Source organism: Acyrthosiphon pisum, chromosome A1, assembly GCF_005508785.2.
Source record: "Acyrthosiphon pisum isolate AL4f chromosome A1, pea_aphid_22Mar2018_4r6ur, whole genome shotgun sequence".
NCBI classification, from domain to species: domain Eukaryota; kingdom Metazoa; phylum Arthropoda; class Insecta; order Hemiptera; family Aphididae; genus Acyrthosiphon; species Acyrthosiphon pisum.
Genome location: NC_042494.1, coordinates 64,986,177 through 65,014,142, shown reverse-complemented (window position 1 = coordinate 65,014,142; position 27,966 = coordinate 64,986,177). Strand labels below are relative to the sequence as shown.

The 27,966-nt window shown below is 28.7% G+C and overlaps 2 protein-coding genes across 2 annotated transcripts; one reads left to right on the top strand and one right to left on the bottom strand.

Moving 5' to 3' along the window:
* Nucleotides 1-2,171: 2,171 nt before the first annotated feature.
* On the bottom strand, nt 2,172-17,646 carry LOC100162732. The gene is made up of 13 exons (XM_001945435.5): nt 17,514-17,646; nt 10,240-10,330; nt 9,896-9,962; nt 8,897-9,046; nt 8,590-8,801; nt 7,480-7,628; nt 7,304-7,415; nt 7,080-7,238; nt 6,413-6,535; nt 6,132-6,348; nt 5,785-6,066; nt 5,429-5,650; nt 2,172-5,325 (listed from the first exon to the last, which is right to left on the bottom strand). The coding sequence occupies exons 2-13, from the start codon at nt 10,285-10,287 to the stop codon at nt 2,195-2,197; spliced, it is 4,872 nt and encodes a 1,623-aa protein (XP_001945470.2). The 5' UTR covers nt 10,288-10,330; nt 17,514-17,646; the 3' UTR covers nt 2,172-2,194.
* Nucleotides 17,647-17,805: 159 nt separating this feature from the next.
* LOC100571774 lies at nt 17,806-27,581 on the top strand. The gene is made up of 7 exons (XM_003244531.3): nt 17,806-18,024; nt 18,104-18,251; nt 18,337-18,542; nt 23,896-24,014; nt 24,993-25,260; nt 26,357-26,583; nt 27,324-27,581. The coding sequence occupies exons 5-7, from the start codon at nt 25,050-25,052 to the stop codon at nt 27,546-27,548; spliced, it is 663 nt and encodes a 220-aa protein (XP_003244579.2). The 5' UTR covers nt 17,806-18,024; nt 18,104-18,251; nt 18,337-18,542; nt 23,896-24,014; nt 24,993-25,049; the 3' UTR covers nt 27,549-27,581.
* Nucleotides 27,582-27,966: the final 385 nt, after the last annotated feature.

Sequence of the window (27,966 nt, the reverse complement as noted above, 5' to 3'; positions counted from 1 at the left end):
GAGATAGGTCCGAAATCGATCGGTCGATTCCAGGTGGTTCCGGGTGCCAGGACGACGTTTTTACAGCACCCGGACTCGGGATTCGGTTTTGTGTAAAAAGGAAATGGGTACAAAATTTTTTAGGGAGGGTTCAAATGGGTACAAATCGGGTACAAAAAAATGAGATAGGTCCGAAATCGATCGGTTGACTTCTGGTGGTTCCGGGTGCCAGGACAACGTCGTTACAGCACCCGGACGGGGGATTTGGTTTTGCGTAAAAGGGAGAGGGGTACAAATTTTTTTATGGGGGGTTCAAATGGGTACAAATCGGGTACAAAAAAATGAGATATGTTAGGGTCGGTTTTGACGATTTACGGGTGCCAGGACGACGCACCTGTCACGGGGTATGTTATGTTGTATAGTATATGTGCAGTGATAACACGTTTGGCGGCACTCGTCGCTGCGCTTATAGTTGTGCTGCGCGCATGCGTATAAACGTAAAATCGCAAACTTTGGAAGGCTGTAACTTCCAAAATAATCATTTCCGCAAATTAATTTTTACACCATCGTTTTAAACTCGTCGAAATACATAGGTTTCCGAAAAAAAAATCGAAAAATTCACGTGGGCGCTAAACTAGACTTATACCGAGATCAATTACGGTGACGGGACAGATGGCCACTCTAAACTTGCAATGTAGTACAGTGGCGGATCCAGGAGGGGGTGCAAAGGAGCATTGCCCCCCCCAACACCGTAGTTTTCTTTTGTTTTACACTGTGTTTAGCCAATTTTGTAGCCAATCTTGCAACTTTTTGTACTTTTGCCCCCCCCCCATGCCCCTCCCAAAATTAAGCCCTGGATCCGCCACTGATGTAGTACCTATGTATCTCGGCTCAATGTGACGTTAAGGCTCTACATATTATAATCTATAGTATCTATAGTGCCCTAGTGACGTAGGCGAGCTGCTGCTCGTGATTGTGATCGACGATCGTACATCTTGTGATCAGATTCTGAGTTCTGACCATACAGTATAACTAAGAACCATTAAATTGGAAAAACAATAAAATGGTAATTACACCACATTTTTTTCACATAAGATGGTAACACTGTATAAACAAGGCATTAATAGACAAATTTTGTCACTTTAATTTATTTATATAACTCCATGGACCTGACGGTAACATATTGACCGTATTAAACATATACATGGGCACATGACCACATAGGCCTTTCGATTAGTGAATATTCATCGAGCAAGCCTACACGAGTGAAAATAAGATGAGTAATAATAACTTGAATACTTGAAAGTTAACTTATTCAATAAAAAAGGTAAACTAACGAGATCTAATATGCCCAGTGACTACTGTAATGCGGACAAAATTCTAAATTATTTTTCGGTGTTGGGCAATGGCTGAACGTTACGCGAAATCAGTCAGAAAATATCTGAGAAAAAATTGGTCATGAAATAGGTAGATAGGTAAGTAACAACTATTATGACGTCTAATAAGTATCCATAGGTAGTAGAAAAACATATCTATGTTAAATCAAAACAATAATTATAGCTGTTAAAAATATTTATTATTTACAAATAATTCATAATATAATACATTAATATGAAATATATTTAGCATTTACCTATTTATAAATATTGTGCCTTAATTCCGTAGTTGTAAAAAAAAAATTAAATAAAGCTGTTGCTTATTGTAACTTGTTTTGACGTAAGACGTTATATTGAAATAATTTTAGCTGCTGGTGTTTGTACAATAGATATTGTTAAACATAATAATTTGCGTTTTGCATAGAATATTTTTTACTTTTGTCTCCTTAAACTGTATTTTATTAACTACTAAATAATATAAACAGATTCAGGTATGTAAAGTTTAGTATTACATATTTAAAATACTGTAACATTCACTGAATTTGAATAAGTAGGTAATATTTAATAATTGAAAACTACAATATGTACACTATATACTTTAATAATATTTTGGTGATAAATCAACCCATTATACGTACCTTACTTATTTAAATACATTAATTATTGTACTGCTTATATAACATGTATGAAAATACATGTTGAGAACAATAATTATCACCACTTAAATAATATATGTATACATTGTTTACAAGTTAATATTGTGTTTTGAAAACACTGAAACGTGTTCCATAATATGAAAAGTTATGTTCATTTTTAAATGTTCTTGATTTTATATAAAATTAATTGGAGTAATTAATGAGCGTATCGTGTGAGCACGCCGGTCCTTTAGACGGCCAGTTACAAGCGCTTAGATTTTCGTCAAAAGCGAGGTGGATTGGACATTTAAACTCGCTAAGTTCATACTTTTGGGTCCACTTGTCCCAATTACATGAATAGAATTTATTACATTGTTTCGGATCTCTAAATAACCCTGCACGGGTACATAACTTTTTATTTGATGGTTTTTTTACTTCTTCCAATACTACTTTGGTCTTCGTTTCTACTTCCTTTACACTCGATGTTTTTTCATCGTCATCGTCTTCGTCGTGTTCGATTACTGTCCTGGTTGTGGTTGATACAATTGTTGGTTTCTTCTTTTTCGCACAGTCACATTGAGCACCCAATTTACTTACAATTAGAGGACTATTGTCACCAACTACGAGAACTTTTCCGTTTTCTTCGCTCTTCAAGTTCTGTCTTATTCCAGCTGTATAGTAACGTTCGAACTCTGCATTCAGTTCTGGACTAACTTGTTCCACAACTATTGGATGACTCATAGGGTACGCTGGATAAGCTGCATGTAAATGATGTCCACCGTCTTTCTCATATTCTCTGGGCAAAGTGTAATTATTCGTGTAGAGTGAATTTCCCATCGGAGCAGCATAATATCTAGGTAATGGTGAACGATAAGCTGAATCTAAAGATGAGTGAATATTATGATAGTAATTTATTAAGTCAGACGCCGTGCTAGAATAGCCAATCAATGGTTCTGGCCTTTGTGTGTATGTCACAGGAGGTCTTACACTAAAAACAGATTCGAGCGATGGAATGTATGGTACTTTAGGGGATGATATTTTTATTGAAGCTTCAGGTTTACACGTAGTTGATTGAATAGGAAGTGCTGAATATGACTCATGATCAAATGTCTTAGGCTCTTCAGTTGGAGATAAGTAAACTGAAGTGGGTAGTGGGCGAGATGAATAGTCATTTGAACTGTATGGTACGGCATAAGGTTTTTGAGTAGTGCTCGAGTATATTGGTTTTGGTGTAGAATTTTCAATAGATTCAGATAATTTTGATATGTACTCGTCAATATTGAAAGAATCGTTTGGTATATAATCTCCAGCTTGTTGTGATGGATAGTTGGAGTATATTGGTTTAGGCGTACTAGTTGAATATGTAATTGGAATTGGAGTTTTTGACAGTTTGGAAATGAGTTCTTCGACAAAAACAGAATCATCATTTGTAACTGTAGACGATGGAGTGTAATAGTCAACAGTTGGTTTGAATGTAGGTGTGTATGAACTTGGGGTAACTGAAGGACTGTACACTAGAGGAGCATAAGTTGAAGAAATGGGTGAATTATAATCTACGGATTTTTCAGTAGTTACGGGGTATGATAACGAAGATCCATAACTCTCGGAGTATTCTTTCGCTTTTGGTGACGTTGAATATAATGGGAAATTAGATGTATCTTTAAATGTATTTGATATTGGCGACGGTGAGCTATAGTAAAATACAGAGGGTTTTGGAGTGGTGGATGAATATGTAGATAAAGTTTGTGCAAAGCTATTATCATAGCTATTTCCATGAATAGACGGTGTATAGTCAACCACAGAAGAAGTAGTAGATGGATATTGGTGACTGGAAAGCCTTGATAGATAATCATCAAAATTAAATTGAGCCTTGAACTGTTCTTTATGTAAGCTGGTGTCATGTAATGTGGGTTTTTGTGTAGAAGAAGAAATATGGTAATCGTTAAAGTCAATACTTGGAGACGAAGATAAATAAGGTGAACCAGTAGTAGAATATTGTAATTTTGATTCTTCATTTGATGTTGAATGAGAAATTTCATGTAAATAATCTTCAAATGGTTTAGAAGTAGGCTTCAGATAAATATTTGATTCTGAGTAATTTGGTATCTCAGGCAATTTAGCGATGGGTTTAAGAGTTGTTGAATATGTTTCAAAATTATATGAAGGCTGATAATGTTCATTAACTTTGTGAGAATCGTATCCATTTGGTCCTCCCAAAATAGTATAAGAATTTTTGAATTCATTATTTTCATAGGGTATTGATGGGTTTGAATAGACATTAGACGACGAATAACTTTCTGAGGAGAATCTAGCACTGGGTATTTTGTTTAAAGGTCCTTGAGTTGTAGAATATGTTTCAAAATCTTTTAGTGGTGGATATTGTACATCATTTTTATGAGAGTCGTAGTTTTTATTAACTGGTATACTTTCAAAATTATTTTGTTGGTGAAGAAGAGTTCCAGCATGGTGTTGTGGTTCAATTTCAGAATCGTGTTGTTGATGATAAAGTATTCCTAAATTTCTATAATTATTCAAATCGAAGTTTGGTAATTTACTATAATGATTTGGTGTTACATAAGCATCTGTTTTGATGTATGGGAATTGTGGTTTGATCGTAGTAGAATAAGATTCTGAAGATCCATACAAATATTGAGGCTTGCTAGTGGTAGAATACGATTCTGAAGATCCATACAAGAATTGAGGTTTGCTTGTGGTAGAATACGATTCTGAAGGACCAAACGAGAATTGAGGTTGGCGTGTTGTAGTGTACGATTCTGAAGATCCGTAAAATAATTGAGGTTTGCTTGTAGTAGAATGAGATTCTGAAGGTTCATAGAAGTATTGAGGTTTGTTTGTGCCGGAGTAACCTTCATTTTGACTGTAAAATAATTGTGGTTTACTTGTAGTGGCATATGATTCCGTAGATCCATATGAGAATTCAGGACTTTTTGTCGAAGCGTAAGTTCCTGTTAATCCATATAAAGACTGATGTTGATTATGGTCAACATAGGTATCTGGTGAACCATATGAAATTTGAGGACTACCACTTGGTGATGCGTACGATTGAGCTGAACTGTATAAGAATTGAGGTGCATTTGGTGTAACATAATTTTCTGTAGATCCATATGATAAATAAGGTTTAGTAGTTGTAGAATATGGGAAATTTAATTTACTCGGAGCAATATAAGAATCACTGTGATCAAACGAAAATTGAGGTTGATCTTGATTATATTTTCCGTAATAAGGAACAGACGGCTCTTTTTCGTAGTATGTATTGAATTGGTTTGTTTGGTAAGATTGTTCTCCGTAGTTATGATATGACTTTCCGGAGGTTCCTAAAATAAAATAAAACATTAGAGACTAGTACAGAATAATAATAATAATAATAATAATTATAATTATAATACAAATAAAGAATAAAATATTATTTTGATGTACCACAAGATCCCACTTTCCATTGCCAGTCACATTTTAATGTTTTTTCGTCAAACACTAATCCAAATGGACATCTGAATTCATATGCTGTAAGTGGAGTATAACCATCTTTAGTATGATCAAGACAAGCGAAAAACCACCGACAGTTTTCAGGATCAGCGTAGTAACCTTCTATCGGGGGACAGACAAATTGATTCCTTGGAACTGGAGCTATTTCACTTGAACCTAAAAATAATATATAAAACAAATATTTTGGATTTTGTATATTATATATTAAATTATGACAAAATATAGGAAAACTATCCAACTGGCAACTTTAAACAATATTATTGAATTTTGTAAAACTATTGACTGTTTACCTTGACAAGCTCCTGTATTTGATAAAGATCCTGGCCATACGCATACCTCAACTTTTTCATCAAATGCCAAACCATCAGGACAATCATATTCGTAGACCGTAAAATAGTTTGATTTTTGATCGAATTTTACACAACGATAGAATCGATTACAACCACTTGGATGTCTAAAGTACCCTTGACGTGAACATTCAAATTCGGTTTTTGTATCTTTTCGAATTGCGTGAACTTCGCCGTCCCTGGTAACCACCCTTTCGATGTAATATGGTGAATAACTAATTTCATCTAATATAAAATTCATTGGTAAAATAATTATGCAAATTATACACATCAATAGTTTAATATAGTACTGTTAAAATAGAATCCTTGATCAGCCGGCCGTTGTAATTGTTCTTGTAAACTTAATAATTGAGCTGATCTAGATTTTCTTGCAGTTTCAGTAAACGTTTTTGTAAGCTCTTTTAAAGGTTCTACTGCAGTTTGGTTTAAGCATGTCAGTTTCCAATCCAACGCTTCGACGTCAGTAATAACTGCTCCAGCTAAATCTCGTAACAATATGTATTTTCCCTACAGAAAAATGTTTTAATTTGAATTCATTAATATTTTTAAAATTAAAAATAATTATACATACTTTAATTGAAACGCTAACACTATCATCAAATGACATCCATGTTTTATTCATGAATGCATATGGTGCTGTTAAATCTTCATCTCTTTCGATGGTCCAATTACCTTCTTTCATTTCTTCACACATCTAAAACATTATCAAATATTTATGTTATGCCGAGTTGATTGTAAAAATACAATTATTGCATTTTTCATATTATAATTTATTTCTGAAAAGATTTTAACTTTTTACTTTGTTTATAGTTTATTTAATAAACTTTATTATACTTATTTATAACACCAATTAATCAAGCAACATAGTTCATTTATAAATATGTGTAAACAATCATTGTAACAGCGCTTGGGTCAAATGTAACTCGTATATATTTTTTTAATTAAATTTTTTTTTAATATAGGTATACACTATGCACACTTATAATATCTGTTTAACTAATTTATATTTTAAGAGGTACCTACCTACAATAAAACAATAACAAAGTTAATTAAATAACACTTAAGTAAAAGATAAACATAACATTGTGATTAAATTAGGTATTGTTTGACTTTTAAATGACTAACATAATTCATATTTACACCCAAAGCTAATGGAAATTTTATAAAAAAATATAGTATTTCTATTACCCTGCCTTACAACCAATTCAATAACCCCTAATTATTGTATTTTTAATTACTTTTTGGCGTGTAATTGTTGTTGGTAATCCAGTTACTGGTGACCGAGGAGTGTTTTGGGTGGGATCCTTGAGCTCAAATTGAATTGCAGTAGAAGGCAATGATAAAAGTATAGATGAATGGTCAACACCAAGTCCAATTACAAGATCAATTAAGGAATCCTGAAATGATTAAAAATTTACAAATTAATAATTGTATGCATTTATTAATTTTATATATTTCTTACAGCATTCAGTAAATCGTCGGCTCCCATAAGACGACTGGGGTGGTAGGAATAACCTTGTTCTGCAGAATTGTCTACAAGATTATGTGTTGCAATTATAAAGAAATTCACATACCTAAAATTTTAAATTACGTCATTGTATTTCATTTGTAGTTTGTTTAGATTATTGTAAATCTTACTTGGTAAGTTTTTTGAGATCATAAAATTTCGTTAATATGGCAGCATTTGGAGGAAGCACCAATTGGATTTCTTTTGAATTTTTAAATATATTTAAAGAGTTATTTGCTGACTCTATTTTGAATTTATCTTCAATTTCTGACGATAGTACCTATGGAAATGATTATTATTAAACTGTTCATTGTTAAATAAATAAATAAATAAATGAGTGCACAGTTCAGAAGAATACAGTATAGTATAAATTAAAAATAACAAATGTAAGTAATAAAATAAAATAGTTTAAAATTGCATTTTTAAATTCCAATTTAAAATAAGCAATAATAAACAATAAAAATCATTTAATTTCATGATTATTTCTTATATCTAAATAATACTTTACTTAACAGGTATTGGTAGAATCAAAGTATATTTTTAATGACAAATATTAACTTGACCAATAAATTATTTATTTCTTCAAAAAAAAAAATTGCACTGTCATATCAATATGATTTTTACATACATCGCATACATGGCTACATATGCAGTAAATTATAAAATACTGATTTTCCATTACATAATTCAACAATATGTGTGCTCAAGTTTGGGTTTTGGTTTCAGATTAGATTATATTTTATTATTATGAATGACCGGTTCCAATTATGACCTTGAACTTACCTACATTGCGTAAAAATGACTAACATTTAATAACATATCCTATCGTCGCTTGTGCGTGTGGGACTATAGGTATAATTTTTCTTCTGTCGTCAATAAACGGTCAAATTAACATGTCCATATTATTGGGTCGGACGTCAAAGTTGTACCTATTACATCATCGTGATTTGAAATTCAAGTTTAAGGCTACCATATCAATTACCTATCCATCATGTGAAACTTAAGATGGATAGTCAACTATAGTAATACTATTTAAAAAAAAGGAAACCACCGTGTTTAGTCGGTATAATAATTATTATTGTCCGTGTAATAATCGCATAATAATAATAATAATAATAATAATAACAGTACGTACGCAGTTATGATTATATATTAATATACTCTGTGGTATAGTTTTGTTGTAATGCCATCGGAACATTACCTATATAGTAGGGTGTGCCATATTATGTTGACCAACTCACCTTGAAGAAATGCACAACGAGTGATTTATCTACGGACACGTCAGATTGCCTTAGATCCAATTGTACGCCATCGTAGTGAGTCAACACACTGATGATTTCGCTGCAAATCTGGTTTGTCTTCTTTGCAACGTCTTCCGCGTACATGGAAATAGCAGCCAACGACTTGAGATCGCCATTGGTTTGTTTGTACGATTTTATCGTCGGCGTAAAGTCTTATAGGTACACAAGACGGATGATGTAAAAACAAATAAGTGGTTCATGCGGATATCACATAATCGATAATTGAATTATGTATTATTATATTTACCCGAAGTTTCATCGTCTTTTTCCGATTCTAAGCTGACCGGGACTGCGATGTGTGTACACAGACAACTGTCAAAGTTAGGTATGTCTTTGGCGGTTCCAAACTCACAAATGATTTGTTTCATAGGCGTATTCTCGCATTTTTGTATATTTTCTAGAATTATAAATTAAAATGTTTTTTGATGATAAGAACGAACCAAATCAACTATTTTATATCAATGTAGGAGTGTATGTTGTTGTTATATGATTTTAAGTAGGTATCTATATTAATTTATTTAAATCATATGAATTAATAATATTACCTTATATCCGTTTTAGGTGGTACCGCGAAAAAATAACCACAGAAAAAATAACCCCATAAGAGATTTTGCAAAATTATAAAACGGTCGGTGTGAGAACAATGATTAATATTTAATTATTATAATAGTTTATATTTCTATCATATTATATGATTATTGTTATTATCTTTTGAATCAATACCACCTTACCGTCGAACGTAAATATTATTGACATTTAAAAATATATTTGACTGAAACAAAAATTGACTATTTGTTTTTAAGTCATACATAGACTGTAATTAAAACCACGTTAATATGTGACAAGTACCTACATATCATTTTTATCATAGGGTTATTTTTTCGGGGACTAAATTTCCGGGGTTATTTTTGCCGGGGTTACCTATTTATTAGGCAAATCTTTTAGGTACCCACCTACTTAAGTTAATACAATTATAATTTATAACAATTAAACGCTGTTCTAAATAAATCTATTATTTTTGTTTTGACTTTAAAAAATATTTAAATACTTAATATTTTATAATTACTAACTTAAATTTAAATAAATAATTAAAATTATGAAGGAGTACTAACAGTAAAAATAAATTGTTTTATAATATTGTGTTTTTTGATAAAACATTAAAACCTATATTCGTAATTTCCTAACTTTACGTCATCACAAATAATAATAATACAAAAGAAAAAAAGTAAAACAGAAGTTTATTTACCGGAATATGCCGAGTTGAAAACGAGGAACACGATTAGTAGAACAGACAATCTTGGTCCTTCAGCCATCTGAAATTAAAATAACAATCTATATTGATATATGGCCAATATTACGACTCTAATAATATTATATGAGGCTTTTCGACAGTCCATCGACTCAAGCCGACCTTCCGACTATTAGCCGATAATTCATAAATCGACCTTCTTGAAACACTCGAAATCTCCTGAGTATAGTCATTTATGTATATACTAAATAATAAATACTAACGATAATAATAATATAATGAGAACAATATTTCTGGTCATATGTATATCACATATAATTATTATATTATATTATACGAACCGTTTTTTTTAAATTTTCTTTCACTTTTCGTTCACAATATTCTTTCATATGTTATGTCGAGCGATACAGGTACATTTTTTGCGTTGGCGCCCTTGGAAAGAAAAAATAAAAAATAAAAGTGTCATTAGTGCGTGCGTATACACGTGGGTAGGCTTATAGTATAAATGTAGAGCGGTCTGCAGTGGAACGGCCCGAGGCGGTGTTCTCGATATACATAAATATAATTTTTTTATTTTTCGAGAGAGGTTGAAAAATCCTTCGCAAACCGTATTACATAAGTACGCATGGACATCTCTCAGCGAATATAAAACCAGCAATCGGGTTTGACTGGTCTCGCGAAGAAACCTCACCCATTTGACGAACATAATAGCTTATTAATTTTGAAATAGTTTTCGCGCACGTATCGTCGCGACAATATTATTTTTTATGTCACAGGCCTGTAAGACATCTATCTAGATATACAGTAGGATACATTTTTACGAGCGAGTAGATACCTATAGGTGTCTAATTAAGGAGTTTAATGCCTACATAATATAACGTATTATTTTATTACAGCGAAACTTTAAGTAACTTTAGTTGTCAGTTTACCATTATTAAATTACCTGCTGCGACAATATCTTCTTTTCGTGCGTTATTCTGTACAGGCACGTCTACACACCTACGTATATATTATGTATGTATCAAATCATCTGTTGGTCATATCGTGTGTCGGTGTGTATTATATATTATAGTTATGACATTATATATATTTTATATATTATATATATATTATATTACTATCTAGTATCTAAATGTAATATTAGGATTCATATAATAATAGGTAGGTAACATATTCGTATAATATATTATTGAAATATTAGCCAAATTAACCATTTATTTTTTCGTTGTTTCATCAAAATACCCATACGTCGTGAGTATTATACCTACGTCGTGAGAACTATCTGATTCCCGAAATGTATTGATCGGTATCTCATCACAGAATTATGAAACACTTTTAAAAACTTACTAGTTTCAGGTGTCCCTTCTTTCAAATATTTTATAAGACAAATACCATTGTAATATTATAATTTACTTATTGTATACAAATTAATTCCAGTAATGTACCCACTATTCAGTTGTCGGTAAAAGAGAGTACCAAAGACATTTAAAAATATACAACAGTATTGCACATACATAATAAAATATTTTGTCATGAGAATTATTCACGTCAAGCCAATTTTATTAAATATTAAAAAATCACTTACAACTGTAAGTACCTATGTCGTAAGACAAAATTTGTATTCGATGGTAAAACAGAGAAGGAAATTCAAGAGATTTCAAGTGACAAGTCTTAACGATGCGTAAACAACTATATTGTATTATTCTATAACAGTAAATTATACCATGTTATATGGACTAGTACAGCGGGTCTTAACCTTTTGTAGATCACGGACCCCTGATAAAAGATTTCTAGAAATCACGGACCCCCTTAACAAATTTTTTTTTAATACCTTTTTTTTACAAAACATCTCATGTTATCATAACCAAAATTATAATAATTATTTTATATAACAAATAACATAAGCAGACTTAACAATACATACACATTTATAATTATTTTATTACAATTAATTTTTCATAAAAATGTAATATAAAACCATAATTGAGTACGATTGATCAACTGCACTATTGGTGGCAGTAAATATAAGACTGCCGAAACTACAGTTCTGTACACATTTACATTTCGTATGAACAAGAAAACTGATTATACTTAGTAAATTTTAATAATAGAATTATTTGGTGTAGAATCTACATATTATATATGAAAAAAAAAATAATCCAACAATATTGTAATAATGCATTCATGTCAATTATTGACGCATGTTATGTGTTAAGGCTGCCGCGGACCCCCGACATGAGTATCGCGGACCCCCAGTGGGCCGAGGACCACAGGTTAAGAACCACTGGACTAGTATATTGCATCAATTAATCTCACTCACAACTGGTATAAAATAAATCCATTTCCGAGATCATCACGAAAATGTGGGTTTTCAAATCCATACGAAGTTTAACATTAAAATAAATCAATATTCACATATCAATAAAGAAAGAATCTAATAAATGTTTTTGTCGGTAGTAATAGTAAGCAGTCCTGTAATGAATACTTTTAAAAAGTACTCGAGTAAATACTCAAATACATTTTTTTAAGTATTTAAGATACTACCCAAATACTTTAATTATATAGTATTACAAATACTTCTTTTCAAATACTTTTGATTTTTAAAGTGGATTTCTAATTATCATAATATAGACACATAAGTAGTAGGTTTATAATCATTTTTATTTATTATTTATTAAATAAATGTTTATTACATTTTAAAAACATAATGTATTCAAAATTTTCATCGGTCATACTGCTTCTCTTTTTGGTCATGGTTGCTCCACCCACACTAAATACCCGCTGGTCATATCCCTTTGGTACCCACACAGATCAAACATTTCATTTCAAGTTTTTTTGTAAAAAAACTTATTGCCTATATTATTCGTAGCTGACAATAATATTTTTCCAACCAATTATTTCGAATAAAAATAAAAAGTTCGAAATAACAAACCAAAGTATTCAATACCAAAAAGTATTCAATACAAAAAAGTATTTAAAATACCATTCAAAATACTTCATGCTGAAAGTATTTAAAAAGTTATTCAATACTTAAAAAAGTATTTGAATACTTTTACTCAAATACTTTTACTTAAATACTTTACAAGACTGATAGTAAGTTTAGGTAGACAGCGGATAAGTACACCAATTTTATTTGAGTGCAATTGTATACCTACAATTATTTTGTGCTGTATTTACATTTTGAATCATATTTTGGTGAAAAATTATATATTGCCATGTAACGACTGTCTGAGTGATTATTATGAAATGACGTCAGCAATAATAATGATATTATTAACAGTGAATTTGCATAAATGACTTGCATTTTAGTCACGTGCATAGTATTTTAGTTTATATATTGACTAATCTTGGCTGAAAAACATAAAGTAACGTTAAGTGGAGTATTGTGGAGACCTAAATGTTGATGAAAACAAAATGCACCCATCATATTGTGAGTATCACACAATAATATAAAATATACTCTTATTGTACCTCTTTAGTCAATAACAGTTCTGTTGGTGCTAATAGTAAGCATAATACTCAACGCGTGATGCGTGTTACGAAATACTAAAAATTAAATTTTATTAAATAGTATTAATATTTTTGATTAACATAATCGAATGCAATTTTACACGTTTGTACTAGGTATACATAATATTATTAGTACAATGAAAAAATCGTGATAAATTATGAATACAAATAACAGCAATAAAGTATCTCATTAACATTTTGTAATAGATATATATGTAGGCTACATGCAATATATGAAATGTGTGGACTGTGTACAATTCATAAGTTATTAGTAATATGAATCACGTGTTTTTATGCAACATTTAAAAATTGAATAAAATATGAAAATGTGCATTTATCTATTATTTGAGCCATTTGAAAATTGATTTTTATTTTATAATGTTTTATAAACAATTATTCATTAACAATTTTTTGCGTTATTAATTTCATATACACCTATATATTATTATATTCACACTTACAAATACGTCATGTCTTATATTATATGTGTACCTATTTTTAAAGTGTAATCATCTATAAACTTTAAGTTTAGGTACATGAGAATGATAGTAGGACAGTAGGTATTCACTGTTTACTATTTACCTACCTACCTACTCAGTAAACTCTGAATTGAAGAGCAGAAGAGTAACTGAGTAACCAACAATAACAATAATAACACACTTTCACAAAACTGTTCAGGAGAAGTGAAAAACTACCCGGTTGTAGAAGAGGTACCTACTAATAATAATTCGATTTTAACTGAACGATATTAAAAAATCTAGCATTAATTCGGTCAGTATTACAGCACCTACGTCCTACACCATAGATAATAAATCCAATAACACTGTAATTAAAGCACGGACATGACCGTTTGATGTAGGTAGGTACTGACCTTTTCACTTTCAATTTAATGTATCCGTTTAAAAATATAGATTCTAATATTCTAGATTGAATAAATTGAATAAATTACTGACTATGGTTATCTAATACTTTTAAATATCATTATGCAATTAATGTTTCAAGTTCGTCGTAACTTTTTACTCCATACTGTTTTAATAAATAGGTGAACTAATTTATAAAAAATCAAAGGTAAATCAAGCTCACGCATGCAGCAAATACGCATTTCATTTTGAGTCATCCATCTTCGTGGATGGACACAGATTACGTGCGTAAAATAATATTATTTCATTACTATTTCACAATAAGGCATATTTTTTTCCAAATGTTCCATTTTTATGTATTTTATGTGACAACTGATAACATTTTATCATATTATTTTAACATACATACAAATAAGGATACATTTTTGGTAAGGTAGGTATAGATAAGTACTAAAAAACAATTTAAGAGTTAAAGACCTAGATTGGAATAATTTGTAATATTTAAAAACCGGATTATTAAATATACCTATATTACGTAAGCTAATTTTTATAAATAATAATATTACGTTATTATTTAATTTGTTGGAATACTACGCATTCACTATGAGCCACATAATATGTATACTAGTTACCAATACTAACTAAATTATCAGTTTTGATTAATAAAATATATTTCATCTATAATGCAATTTTAGATGAAATTTATAAGAATATACTAAATTCAATACTCATGTGTATTTAACACTATTAATATAACGGTACTTTTTATATGTGATAAAAGTTCCATATTAATTTTAAAACAATTAATACATAAATACCTAATGTTTACATAAATAGGAAACACAAAAGATATATTTTATGTCCTTAAAAATCATAATAATGTACTTTTACTTATATTTAATTAGATACTTTTTAAGGTTATTAATTTTTAGTCCATTTAAGGTCTTGTAGAAATGTAGGTAAGTGTTTAAATTAATATTATTATTACATAGGTACCTACTACCTAGTCATACATGACTATTACCGAGCGTTAAAATGCTATCAATGTAATCGAGTTCTAGTTATAGTAATTTTTAAGAACATTATGACCTTGAACAAAATGGACTACCTCATATAAAATAATAAACCTAATTATATATATTAACAAGTAAAGGAGGTATATATTAGGCTTATACGATATGTATACATTAATATTTAAAATTAAAATTGTGTAGAATAAGTTTTAAATAAGCTTGTTATTCTATAAAATATAAGTGTTAAATTAAATATAATATTATTGCATTATAAGGGTCTCGATGCCAGTTTTTAAAATTTTCCACAATTCTATAAAATTTGAAAATTAAATTTTATATTTAAAATTTGCCACCTCAATTATAAGACTTTTCCACTAATCTACCCAATGGCCGATACCTATTTAGATGTGGTTGATAGGGTGTATTATATCGAAAAAAGTGGCTTTACGGGAGTAACTCTCAAGCTTTGTAGAATTATCGGATTTTGATGACTATTTTTTTATCCGAAAGAAGAAGACTTCCTACAGTCTGCATCGACCTCTGATTTTGCACTTTATTTCAAATAATTATATTAAAAATTTGTAAAAAAAATGCTTTTTATCTTTTTTTTTAGACATATTATAAAGTTTGAGAATAAAATATTGGAAAACAGAGATCAATGCGGGCTGTAGAATATTTCACTCTATAAATTAAAAAAAATATATGAAATTTGGTTGATTCTACAATGCAGTACGTTATTCCCGCAGAGTGTATTTTTTGAGGACAAAATAGCATCGGCACCAGTCGCCTTAATTACAATATAAATATAATATATTATTAATTGATTATCTAAAAACTGCCAAATAATAAAATATTAATAAGAAATAACTAATATTTTTGAATGAAACGTCAATATCTCTTAACTATTGTATATTTTCAATTTTGTATGATAAATTAATAACCATATCGTTAACGCAATGATCATTATTTTACCCTTTTTAAAAACGAAGATATTTGAAATTACTATTATCTATTCTTTTCTACAATAATTAACAACATTAATAGCATAGTTCAGGTACCTATTTACTTACCAAACTAAACTAAATTAATAGTGTGTACAGAGTTTAATTAATTTTTTTTTGTTATATTTAAGATCATACAAATTCGACGTAGTATCTGTGGCTGTGAAATATTATACATTAAATATAGCGGTAAATTAAATATCATTATATTATTATTCGTGATTTTCATTTTTAATTAAACATATTTATACTCATTTGAGTAATTTCTATGTTCATTTAATGATTAAGTAGTTAATAAGTAAATTATTTAAACTGTTTTTTTTAGTCAAAAAACAAGGTTTCCTTTTAAGAATAGCTGATAGGTAATAGAGATATTTTACGATAAAAATTATATTGAAAAATATAAATACGTATCTAACGACAAACTAGTAACTCCAAGACCAATAATATTTAATAATAATTTGTAGACTCAAAATACATTATACTGTTGATGTAAATTATACCTAAATAGTAATGTCAAAAGTATAGTAGGTAGGTACAATGAAGTTCATGGTTTTCACATTTTTGTCAAATTGCTAATAAAATAAAAAAATTTCATTGTCATCGAAGATTAAGAAATTAGTATTTTAGATGAAAATAAAAATAAATCAACGTTTTGTCTGTAGTAGGGATTTTTAGCATTGAGAATATTAGAAATTAAAATTATAAATGTTTATTTAGGAATTCGGGCCAAATTTTCCTTAATAGTCAAGATATTAATAAAATATAAAATACCACTTTAAACAAAAAATATTTTTATAAAACTGTGTTAAACTTTGAAATGAATCATCATTGACGGATAATTTATTTTATATAATACTAATTTATTCGTTAATTTATTTCGGAATATTAAAAGTTTAGTTTTTTTGTTAAAATTAATTAGTTAAGTTAATTAAGTTTTTCTTTATGATATGATATGAAACCGTTCAACTACGAAAATAATAAACTTCAATTTTACCGATGTTTTACTAAAAACAAAAATAGGTACGTTGAGACGACTGTCAACCTCGGTTTACGATATACCTACTACTATAATAGTACCTACATTGATTTTATTATTATCATACATGTATCAAAAACATTAACACAACATAATTTATTTTTTATTGTGGTGCCTATATATTATACATTTAAACCACTACAAATATGAATAATATTATAATAATAGATATAATATTGTTTAGATACTCACGTGTAAAAATGAAAAAAATGTAAATATCACAGTTCGGATGGATATATTGTGATCTGCGCTGATATGCCGGGCGGTGGCGACAAGTGGCGTGCACTAACTGTGCCAAAGCTCTTGGTCCAATATCGCGAGAGGTGAAAGTGATTTGTAGGATAATGCAGCGGTTCAGACTGGGCGGCCCAGGTGCGCACTGCCGGCGTTTGCGTGCAATACGAAAATACATAATACATAAAATACATCGCCGTTGATACACGGCCCATATTATATTATGTTATGTATAATATGTCCTATGAATATAAATTATTATTATTATTTTGTGCTTATGAATTTGGACGTTGCAAGGTCGACAGGATTCAGAACCACTATACGGGTTGACAGTGTAGTTCGGCCGACGTCGTCTTCGTCAATTACAATCTTACCTACAACATTTTGCCGTTAAAATTTCGGTTTCACATTACGCCGTCTACAATTTCATCGATTAATTGATTTTCACCGCAAAAGGACGACCTGTCAAGTGTGTATACAATACGTGCACGTGAATAGTCTTTTTTTATCATATACTATTATACGCACTGTTCTGCTATCCTCTTTAGCACTCCATCGGCGCGGCGTTTTGTGTATGCAAATCCAATGCTTCCTTGTCGCACGCACAGGTCTGAGATCAAACCAAGGTGTGAACGATTGATCGATATTAAAAATTAAAATACCTATACACCTGCAGAAACGCCATGATCTAATGTCGTGAGTTATTGATAAAATATATGTAGAGTGTTGTCCTAAGTTTAATATTTTATTTTCAATTATTATTACAAGATATATTTTTCAGAGCGGCACGACGCACAGTAGAAATATTTGAAATATTAAACAATTTATTTTATTTGCAATAATTATATTGTTAACGAAGAGATTACATTAAAACACAAACACTTATTTTAGCAGTATCAATGATTTTTACTCAAAAAATATTCTAGAAGATGAACGTATTTAAACATACTCATGTTCAATAATATGCATACAAATACTAGGAAAATGGTAGGTATATAAGTTTTCAAAGATTACTTATTAATTCATTTTTATTCAAGTATCCAAAAATATTGAAAAAATAATTAACTATAGGTATATATATGATCTACGAATTAAGAAACGTTGATATATTTAATCAGAATTATTCCAAGTTACCTAAGTGTAGAAGAATATGAATTTACATAAAAATTGGGCCCTGACTTATATATAATATTTAAATATTTGTATAGGTACATGACTTTCATACGATAAATAGTTTATTAATTGACGCAGAGATAATTAAAATACTTTTAATTTTTAAAAATTTAAATCGTTAAATAAATGTTTGTAGTTTGGTAGTAAAAAGGCTAATAATAATAACAGTAGAATACGACAGTATTATTTATAATATTTTATTAACACGCCTATAGGTTTTTAATTTCATAGTTTAAAACTCTTACGTGACGTAGATATACGCCACGCTCACAAAGTCACAATAGATGATGTACATTATACCTACTCTGAATCCATGTTATTACTTTTATAATATTATAATGTGGATAGTCAGTTTAATTTAATGTACCTAGGTCTCAAAAATATATTTTTTAATGATAGCTAGTGGCTATCGGCTATCAGAGATTGATTTTCCGCGTATAAATATAGGTACTTTAATAAATACTTTATAAACAAGTTTAAAATGTCCTGGTCTAAATTATTATAGTAAATACATAGATTTGTAAATGCAAGATCATTATGAGGTCTTATTATTAAAGATACTGATCGAGTCGATATTACCTTGACCAATGAAGGAATTCTCGTCATTCCGTCAATAAATAAATATTTTTTAAGGTCATAACAACTTTTTTTTTTAATTTAACATAATTTTTAAAGCTTTTAACATTATAAATGAAGATCTAAAATAAAATGAGTAAAAAAAATATAGTCATCTGCTTATTAAAAAATAAAGAAATCAAGTTAATTTAGGTACAAGTATTTTCATAATTAGATAAATACAATTAATAATAAACCGGTGTCTGTTTATCAAATCTACATGTATAAAGGGTGATTACAAATAACATTTTTTTTTGTGTATAGAAAATATAACACAAAAGTATAAAACCAATATGGCAATATGCCAATATCGCTTTTGCTCTTTGGTATAAACCCTGTTATTTTCTTAAAATCTAATGATGTGGTGTGTTATTTTATTTGGTTTACAACACTACATGTATATTTTATAGCGTAAAACAAAATCTATATCAATTTTAGTCCTCATTTTTATAAATTCAATATTATATAAAGCTGGTGTTATGCATATTATATAGACATATTTTTTTTTTTTTTATTAATTTAAAAAAAAAATTTAATTCCAAATTTAACTTTGATTAGCTTAGAATCGTTTTCCTAATTTATTTATAAAAATGAATCGGTATACCTGTACTATGTGTGATTTTATCCATGAATATAATATGTTCTACATCTCATCTAATGAAATCTTCAGAATGCCAGAATCTAATAAATAGTATCCATCTACGTTTAGATATTTATTTTAAAATACATTCAAATATTTTCTCAAAGATTAAATTATTTTTTAGACCTGTAGAGAGATTAAAAAGTAGAGAAAAAACCTATTGATTTTTGTAAGTTTATTATATATCTTGTATTATTAATCCTGAAGTCTGAACTAATTTATAAACATGCGTTGTCCTTTTATGTATACCTATACTATTATGTTTGGTAAAAGTACATTCGAATTATAAAATAAACCACTGTCAAAATCGAAAAATAAATTTGTTTTTATTATTTAACTTTTAAATTATTTGTCGTTCACGTGTGCAACTGGATCACGATTCCACTCTTCAGCGTCATTATTAATTGCCAACGTGCCACAACATTTTGTCCACAATAGTCAACGACTAGAGCAAGCTTGTCTGAATAAAAAAACGTTTTCGTAATAAATTATTGTTGATAATTTTATTTTTTTTTTAAATACAATCGTTTTTTATTTTTTATTGTTATCTGTACGTTACTATACCTAAGCAAGTATACATTTTGTCATACTTCCACATGGGATTTTGCTTTTAATAGTATCACTGTTTAACGGTAAGAATATAATATAGACATTTTATATGTAACAATACATTTATTATATCATTAATCATATTAAAATATAACGAACGTTGTAAAAGTAGGAAACTATAATATTAGGAAATAATATTATCTTAGTTATGGTGTTACACTATTCACATCCTTACATACATTATGGCTTGTAAGTCGATATGACTAAATTTGCATTTTAATATTTTAGAATAGCATAGCGTGGATATACATTCAAGTAAACCCGGTACGATTGACGTTGATATAATATTATTTGACTACCTATACCTAATATTATTATGTACAATATCTTTCGGCTCATGGCACATAATATGCAGATCATATGTCTACATAATATATAACACTAATACCAACAGTGTAACGTTCAATAGTTATGACCTTTCATAAGTAAACGTATGAAGGATAGCGTAAACAATAAAATATCTTTGATTATAACCGTGTCAAGTACACGATAGGGATACCTGATACAGTTTGCCTGGTCCGAGCTCCCAAGGAGACTATAATATTATATGGTACGCGCCCGTTTATCATCTCGAACGGAATGTTTATGCATTTAGTTTTTACAAGGTGCTCTGAATATCTTATTTGAATCGGTTTAAATTACCATTTAACACGGACAACATTAATTATCGGTTACTTTAGTACCTATATACTTATATTATAATCTTAAAATACGCGAGATATATGCGAATATATGATTAATAACTCAACAATGAGTTCGCGTGGTGTGTAGTTTAAATAAATTTGCGACATAAAAAATGTTGTATGTCATGCTGTTCGCCTTAGTATATATTATAGAGAGTGATTCATCAAGCATGCTCACCCTCTTTCAATGTTTTTTTTTAATTCTGATTTTTAAATTTTTACACACTAAATTACCATATTTTGGAATAATTAGATTTTTTACCATTTAAGAATAATCATGTGAGAGATGGTTCAAGTTTGTTTTTAAATGAGAACCGTGTCCTTTTATATGCAGGCTGTACATTTTATGCATAAAAATGTAGGTAATTACTAGTTAGCAATACTAGGTTGGAAAGTGGATACAGCGGCTCAAATGCACTTTACGTGTTGTGTGGGTCACTTTAATAATGAACGTGTTACATTTGATTTGAATTCAATGATAGAACCATATTATATTGTATATGAAAAATGATTCTAAGGGAAGACAGTCTGTCAGGCGTTAGCCTATATTACTAAATATATTTTATGATATTATTGCTAGTGGAGTAATTTATACTAGGTTGAATTAATTTTTTTCCGAAAACATTACATTAAAAAATGTTATTATGTGTATAAAATATAATGTTATACTTCAAAAGGTTCAATTAGGTACCCAAGAATAACAATGTTAAATTACAATAGAATAACTAAGATTGTTATTTTTTGTTTAAATATCTATAGTTTTGTAAACATTTGAACTTCAAAAATCTATAAAAATGTTGTTCAATATTTTTAAAATATTTGGATTTCAGTAATCTACTCAATGAATTTAATTGAAGTGAAAAATTAAAGTATCAACGGCTATTCGTTTTTAAATTACAGCAAAAAACAAAATCAATTATGTCACAAATTGGTTTTGCGTAAAATTGCCGGCTTTCAAATCTTTTTTTTTGTTTTTCACTACGTTTTTGAAAACGGCTGAGAATGTTTTACTTTTGATCTCCCGAAGTTACAGATAAGTATTTTTACAGCCCCAAAAGGTGACGACAGACAAATAAAAAAAAACACATACCTAATTGTATTATTGTAAAATCAATACATCTTTGTTCTGCTCAGTCTAAAATTCCAAAATTCAGAATAAATTCACTATACTAAAGGAAACAATAGAAAAGGGTGCTTGGCAAATCACCCTAATATATAATATACTGATGATAACAGAATTTGATGAATGCATAAAGCGTTAAGATTTTCATCAGTATTTGGGTATGAGGAGTAATTAAACCAGTACCACTATAATTATTAATCGTCGCTGCTAAAGTGCTAAATTTGTCAACTATAGTCTATAACAACAAACTTATTCTATTAAGTTTTAGTTAAATTATAAGTATACCCATTAGATTTGTTTCATAAAATTTATAGGAGACATTGTCACTTACTCACAATGTACGAAGTACCTATTAATGAAGATTATTTTAATTTATAAAAACTTTAAAAATACATTTTTTACCTTTTAGTTAATTTCACAAATTCATTACGAAAACCTCAGCTGTATGATATATTTTTTTAATTTTCAAATGAATATTATTTAAGAACAATAATTATTGGTAGCATAAATTAGCGCTCGTGTCCACTAATGTTAAACACTTACCTATTTATCCTTCACTGCACACGGTTAGTTACTATCCACTACATATGAGTAAATCTACAATACATGTATAAATTCATTCAAAAATATTTTGCAATGACTAGTTTGTTGATGGCAATCATCTTCCTACGACTTACGAGCAAATTAAATTTCAAATATTACACATACTGTTTTCAGTAAACTATAATTAAATAATAAATAATGTTTACAATATGTTCTTGTTTTGATACACAATAAATAATAACTTATACTATATTATTTTAATTGTGTCTGTTGTTAAAGTATAATATGAAATATTGATATTAATAGACACACATTCTTACATAAGTTATCATTTATAAATTATAACCATAATATATCGTTTCATAAATATTCAGAAAAATAACAATGATTCATTATGTAAATAATGTAAAACATAATTTTAAATAGGAAATAGCCAATTAGATCATGTTCATAGTTAAAAGTCAAAATTTTAATGTAGGTAATAGTTATGGACATGGTACATTATTATAGTTAGGTAATATGAAGGTAATTAGGTATATATTATTCATTGAATGTGATAACGCTCAACATTTATTTTATTAATAAAAAGTTTTAATTATTGATGAAAAAAAAGCTCAACCAAAATATAAATGTATGTTAATATTTAGTTATATATGTAAAACTAGGTATATTTTGTAAATATTAGAATACATTTAAATATGATAATATTAGAGGGCCTATGTTATAAACTGGTTTTGTTGCATTCATATCGATTATAAATAATGATTAAAACATTCACCGCTGGCCATTCGTTATTTATCAGCCCAATTTATATAATTCCATTTAAAGTTCATTGACTTATTATTAATTACCTATACGTGCCTGTAGTTAAATTATTAACTTATATATTTCAGCAACCCTTTTATGTGATCATAATTTGAGTTTAAAGTTTTTTTATTACACAATCTGTTACAGATATTTTATCAGAATAATGAAAGAATAATGAAGAAAATAAAAAAGACATGTTTCCTAGAACAAAGAATTCCTCAACTGGTGGAACTTCAATGTGTGTTTAAAGTTAACGATTTATTCTGGTATAATTGTAATAAACATATTATGTAGGTAATAGTTAATAAAAACAATATATAAAAAATATATTTTAAATTTTAATAATATCATATTTCTGTTTACGATATTAATTGTTTTATTGGTAATCGTAGTGCAACAATATGCTTGGTATTAAACATTATGTTGTTTTTATGTACCCAATCGACTAAGGAATGACGTGAATTTATTTGTTTACATGATTTAAGAACTCAAAAATTACCTTTTATATTGCTCTTTGCAATTACGTGCACTGAATTTATTCTGTTCATTGCCATATAACCGGAACTTCGCCTTATACTCCTTAGTTATGACTTATGACTGTTAAAAAACTGGTTAGAATGTGCAACATTAATATATCTTATAAGACATTTATTTTTAGATTTATTATAATTTTTTTGTTTTGTTTAATTAAGGAAACTTAAACAAAATTTAATAATTTTGTTGAGATTAGTAGTTACCTAACCTATTTATTTAAGGAAAAAAATATAAAACTTAAATTATATATTTACTACAGTTTTACTACCTGAACCATTTATTATAAAAACACATACAAATACAAATAGTACCATAAACCTACCTAAATATGAATAAAAATAATAATTTTATTATCTACAAGTCTGTATGTATTCATCTTATGTACACATTACACTTACTTCGATACTTGTGTTAGATATAGACCATAGTTATTTTCTTAACGTGTCTTCTGGAATCGATTTATTTTTTTACAAAAATATATAATATAATATGGAACAATTCAACATTATACTATTTTATAATGTGTATAAAAATATTGATTTTAACTGTTACGTCAATATACACAATAATAGTATACCGTTAAGCTTTAACTGAAAACATTAAGTAATAGTAAAGGCATTTTTATTGGAAAATTCCGTTAAACTCGATCGTGTGCAATGCCGTTTTCCTTGACTATATTATGCGATTGTATTGTTTTTAACTAAACACAGTTATAGATGAGTCCAGTACGAGTACTTGCCGTATGGACATCGTGTGTGCGATAAGAAATGACGGATAGCAATATTATGTTGACAATATTCTTGATGACGTCTGTGTTGGCCGTTTACAGCCAATCAAATTTTCAGTCGCAGCTATGGGTTACGAAAATTTTGTCCGACGCTTTGGACGAATACACGCCTGATGGAGGGATAGTGTGCAAACGTCATGGACTGGAGTATCGAGAAGGGTTGAGAGACCTTAAATTGTGGGCGATTCAAAGTAAGCTTATATTATATTAGTTTGATCATAATAATTTTATACAGTATGCGCTATACCAAGCGTTTAAATTTTACAAATAAAAAAATTATATCAAGCAAGTGAAGAAAATTAATAAGATTTTTTATAATAAACATGTACTTTATCCCTACCCCCCGAGAATTGAGAACAATATAACAGCTACCTATTGTAAACAATGATGTAATTTTTCAATTTTAAATGTACTCATTGCTCTGTTTTATATTATTATTAAATATTAAGTTCATACGTTCATTATTGATTATATTTGGTAGATAATTGCGTGTGTTTAAGTACCTACCTACGTAGAGTCTTATATGGTAACATACATATTGTACTTACCCATATGTTATGTATTATTAATGCAAAATTAAAACATATTATAATTCCGGCAAATTATGTTTGGGCCAATAATTTGTATGTTGTCCTATAATCGATATAGTTACTTGAACAAAATGTTTGAATAAATTATTATACAGGTACCTATTATATTATTATATGGAGGGAGAAGAAATAATTTAAATAATATAATGTTACATTGGATTATTTTCATTGGTGAGACGGTGAAAATAATACTATAGATTCTATATTGTCCCCGTGTTAGGGCTTGATATATCGTTTAATATTCACAGTATTATGAATCAGAAGTTGTTTACACAGTTACAAAGATTATTGTATAATATGGAGTTTTATACTTGTATAGTTGTATAATACTACTGGATGATAGAAGTAAAACTATATTAATATAGCGAACAATTTGTAATTGTGTAATGAGTTCTTCCAATGAGTGTTCCTATTGATTTTCATTTATGGTATATGACATAAATTCAACAAAAAATTAAAATATTATGTATCAAGGTATATGCTAACTGTTTAATTTCTCGTAGGTACGTCGCTTAATCGCAAAATAATTTATTTAGGCACCCCTAGGATTCTGTCATGACGAACACTGTAGCCTGCAATTGTATCATTGTTAATGTTAAATCGTGTATTATCCATTTGTACATATTTATCGGTTTGTTTTGTTTTACTATTTATATTATTCAGAATGAAATTTTAAAATAAATATTTGTATTTTCAGTGTATGACGCGTCATCTAAATTTCCTACGGGGATCTTAGCTGGGAGATCTTTTGACTTTGGAAATTTTGATGAATGTTTAAAAACTGTTACTACTGATTTGGAATTAAGTCCTCAATATTGCATTATAAGTATTCGTTTTTTACCTACTGCGAAATTGTATCCAAATTATAACAACATAACACCTTCTAATCTAAATCCAACAGACTCTGTGTGGGAATCTACTAAGGTTAGTTATACATATATATTCCAACTTTAATATTTTATTCGATCAACTATATTCCTGAAATCTGAAATAAATAAAATTAAATAATATGTAATCAAACTTATAGTATTATATTTAATATTATAATAATTTTACAAAATTTAGTACAAACAATTTTTATATTACCTATTTATTATTTATTACGTAATTTATACAGGTATCGATATAATGATATTCGGTTAGTATTAGCTAATTATATTGGTTAATAATATCTGAATGGATAAAATAATATTACAATCTTTCGAGTATGAATGGTACGATAATAACTATCAAATTGACAAAATTTTATGGGGGGACTCAAGCCTCCCTTCCCATAGGCCATATTGCTTAGTACCAGAGAATATAAAAATTAGTACTAATTACTAGATTTTGAATTTGGGGGACTTGACCGACATTTGGGGGGGACTAAGTCCCCCCCCCCCTATTTGCGCCAATGATAACTATAATTATTATATCATTTTACTATTGCAACACGCGTATCACTTAACATCTGAAATTTAATGAAAATGATGTTACAAATCGAAATTATTCTACTTAAAACTATAAAATGGTTTTATGAATTAATAAATACGATTTCATTTCATTTCAATCATAAATTTCATTATTGACCAATTTTTGAATAAAGTAGGATAACTTTTAACAACCAATAGTCTTAATTTTTCACTAGTTATGTTATTAGCTTAATAAGTTTATTTTTTATTTAGAATGATTCTGGTTTGATGAAAATACAACGCAACGAAATCAATACAGCACTCTGTGTACCTTCGTCGTGTTCAGATTCAGATATACAGACAACATTATCACCTAAAATAATTTCTGCATTTCATAAACATCAACTTATAACCACTGTTACTGTGAATTCAATTTATTGTACTACTCAACAGGAACTCCAACCACCAAAGTTATTGGGATATCGAATATTTTGGTAAAACATATTAAAATTCGTAAATTAGTCATTGAATAATCTTTTAAAAATATTAAACTGCAAGCGTTCTAATTTTATCTAAAATTCTAATCTAATGATATTTGTAAAATTACATTTATTTTTATTTTTTTTTAATTATAATAATAATATTTATTGTTATTTTTCAAAAGAATAGTTACATATTAAATTTAACACAAATAAATGGCATGTGAAAAATGTTGTCTCCAAAAATCTGAGCTTGTGGGGAGACAAGAGTTCAAATGTTTCTTAATTTTATAATTTACACTTATCAACACTATTTACAAATATAAATACAGATAAAAATTAAATAAAAATATAAATAAAAAAAAAAGGTGGGTAAGAGGATGTCACTCTGCTGTACAGTAGGTTACTAGTGGGTCACTGTAATGGATGATGTTAAA

Coding starts and splice junctions, on each gene's coding strand:
- LOC100571774 (XM_003244531.3), top strand. CDS start 25,050: ATGACGGATAGCAATATTATGTTGACAATATTCTTGATGACGTCTGTG. Junction 25,261..26,356: donor TAAATTGTGGGCGATTCAAA/GTAAGCTTATAT, acceptor TTGTATTTTCAG/TGTATGACGCGTCATCTAAA. Junction 26,584..27,323: donor CTGTGTGGGAATCTACTAAG/GTTAGTTATACA, acceptor TTTTTTATTTAG/AATGATTCTGGTTTGATGAA.
- LOC100162732 (XM_001945435.5), bottom strand. CDS start 10,287: ATGAAAGAATATTGTGAACGAAAAGTGAAAGAAAATTTAAAAAAAACG. Junction 9,963..10,239: donor AAGAAAATTTAAAAAAAACG/GTTCGTATAATA, acceptor TTTTAATTTCAG/ATGGCTGAAGGACCAAGATT. Junction 7,239..7,303: donor CCGACGATTTACTGAATGCT/GTAAGAAATATA, acceptor TAATCATTTCAG/GATTCCTTAATTGATCTTGT.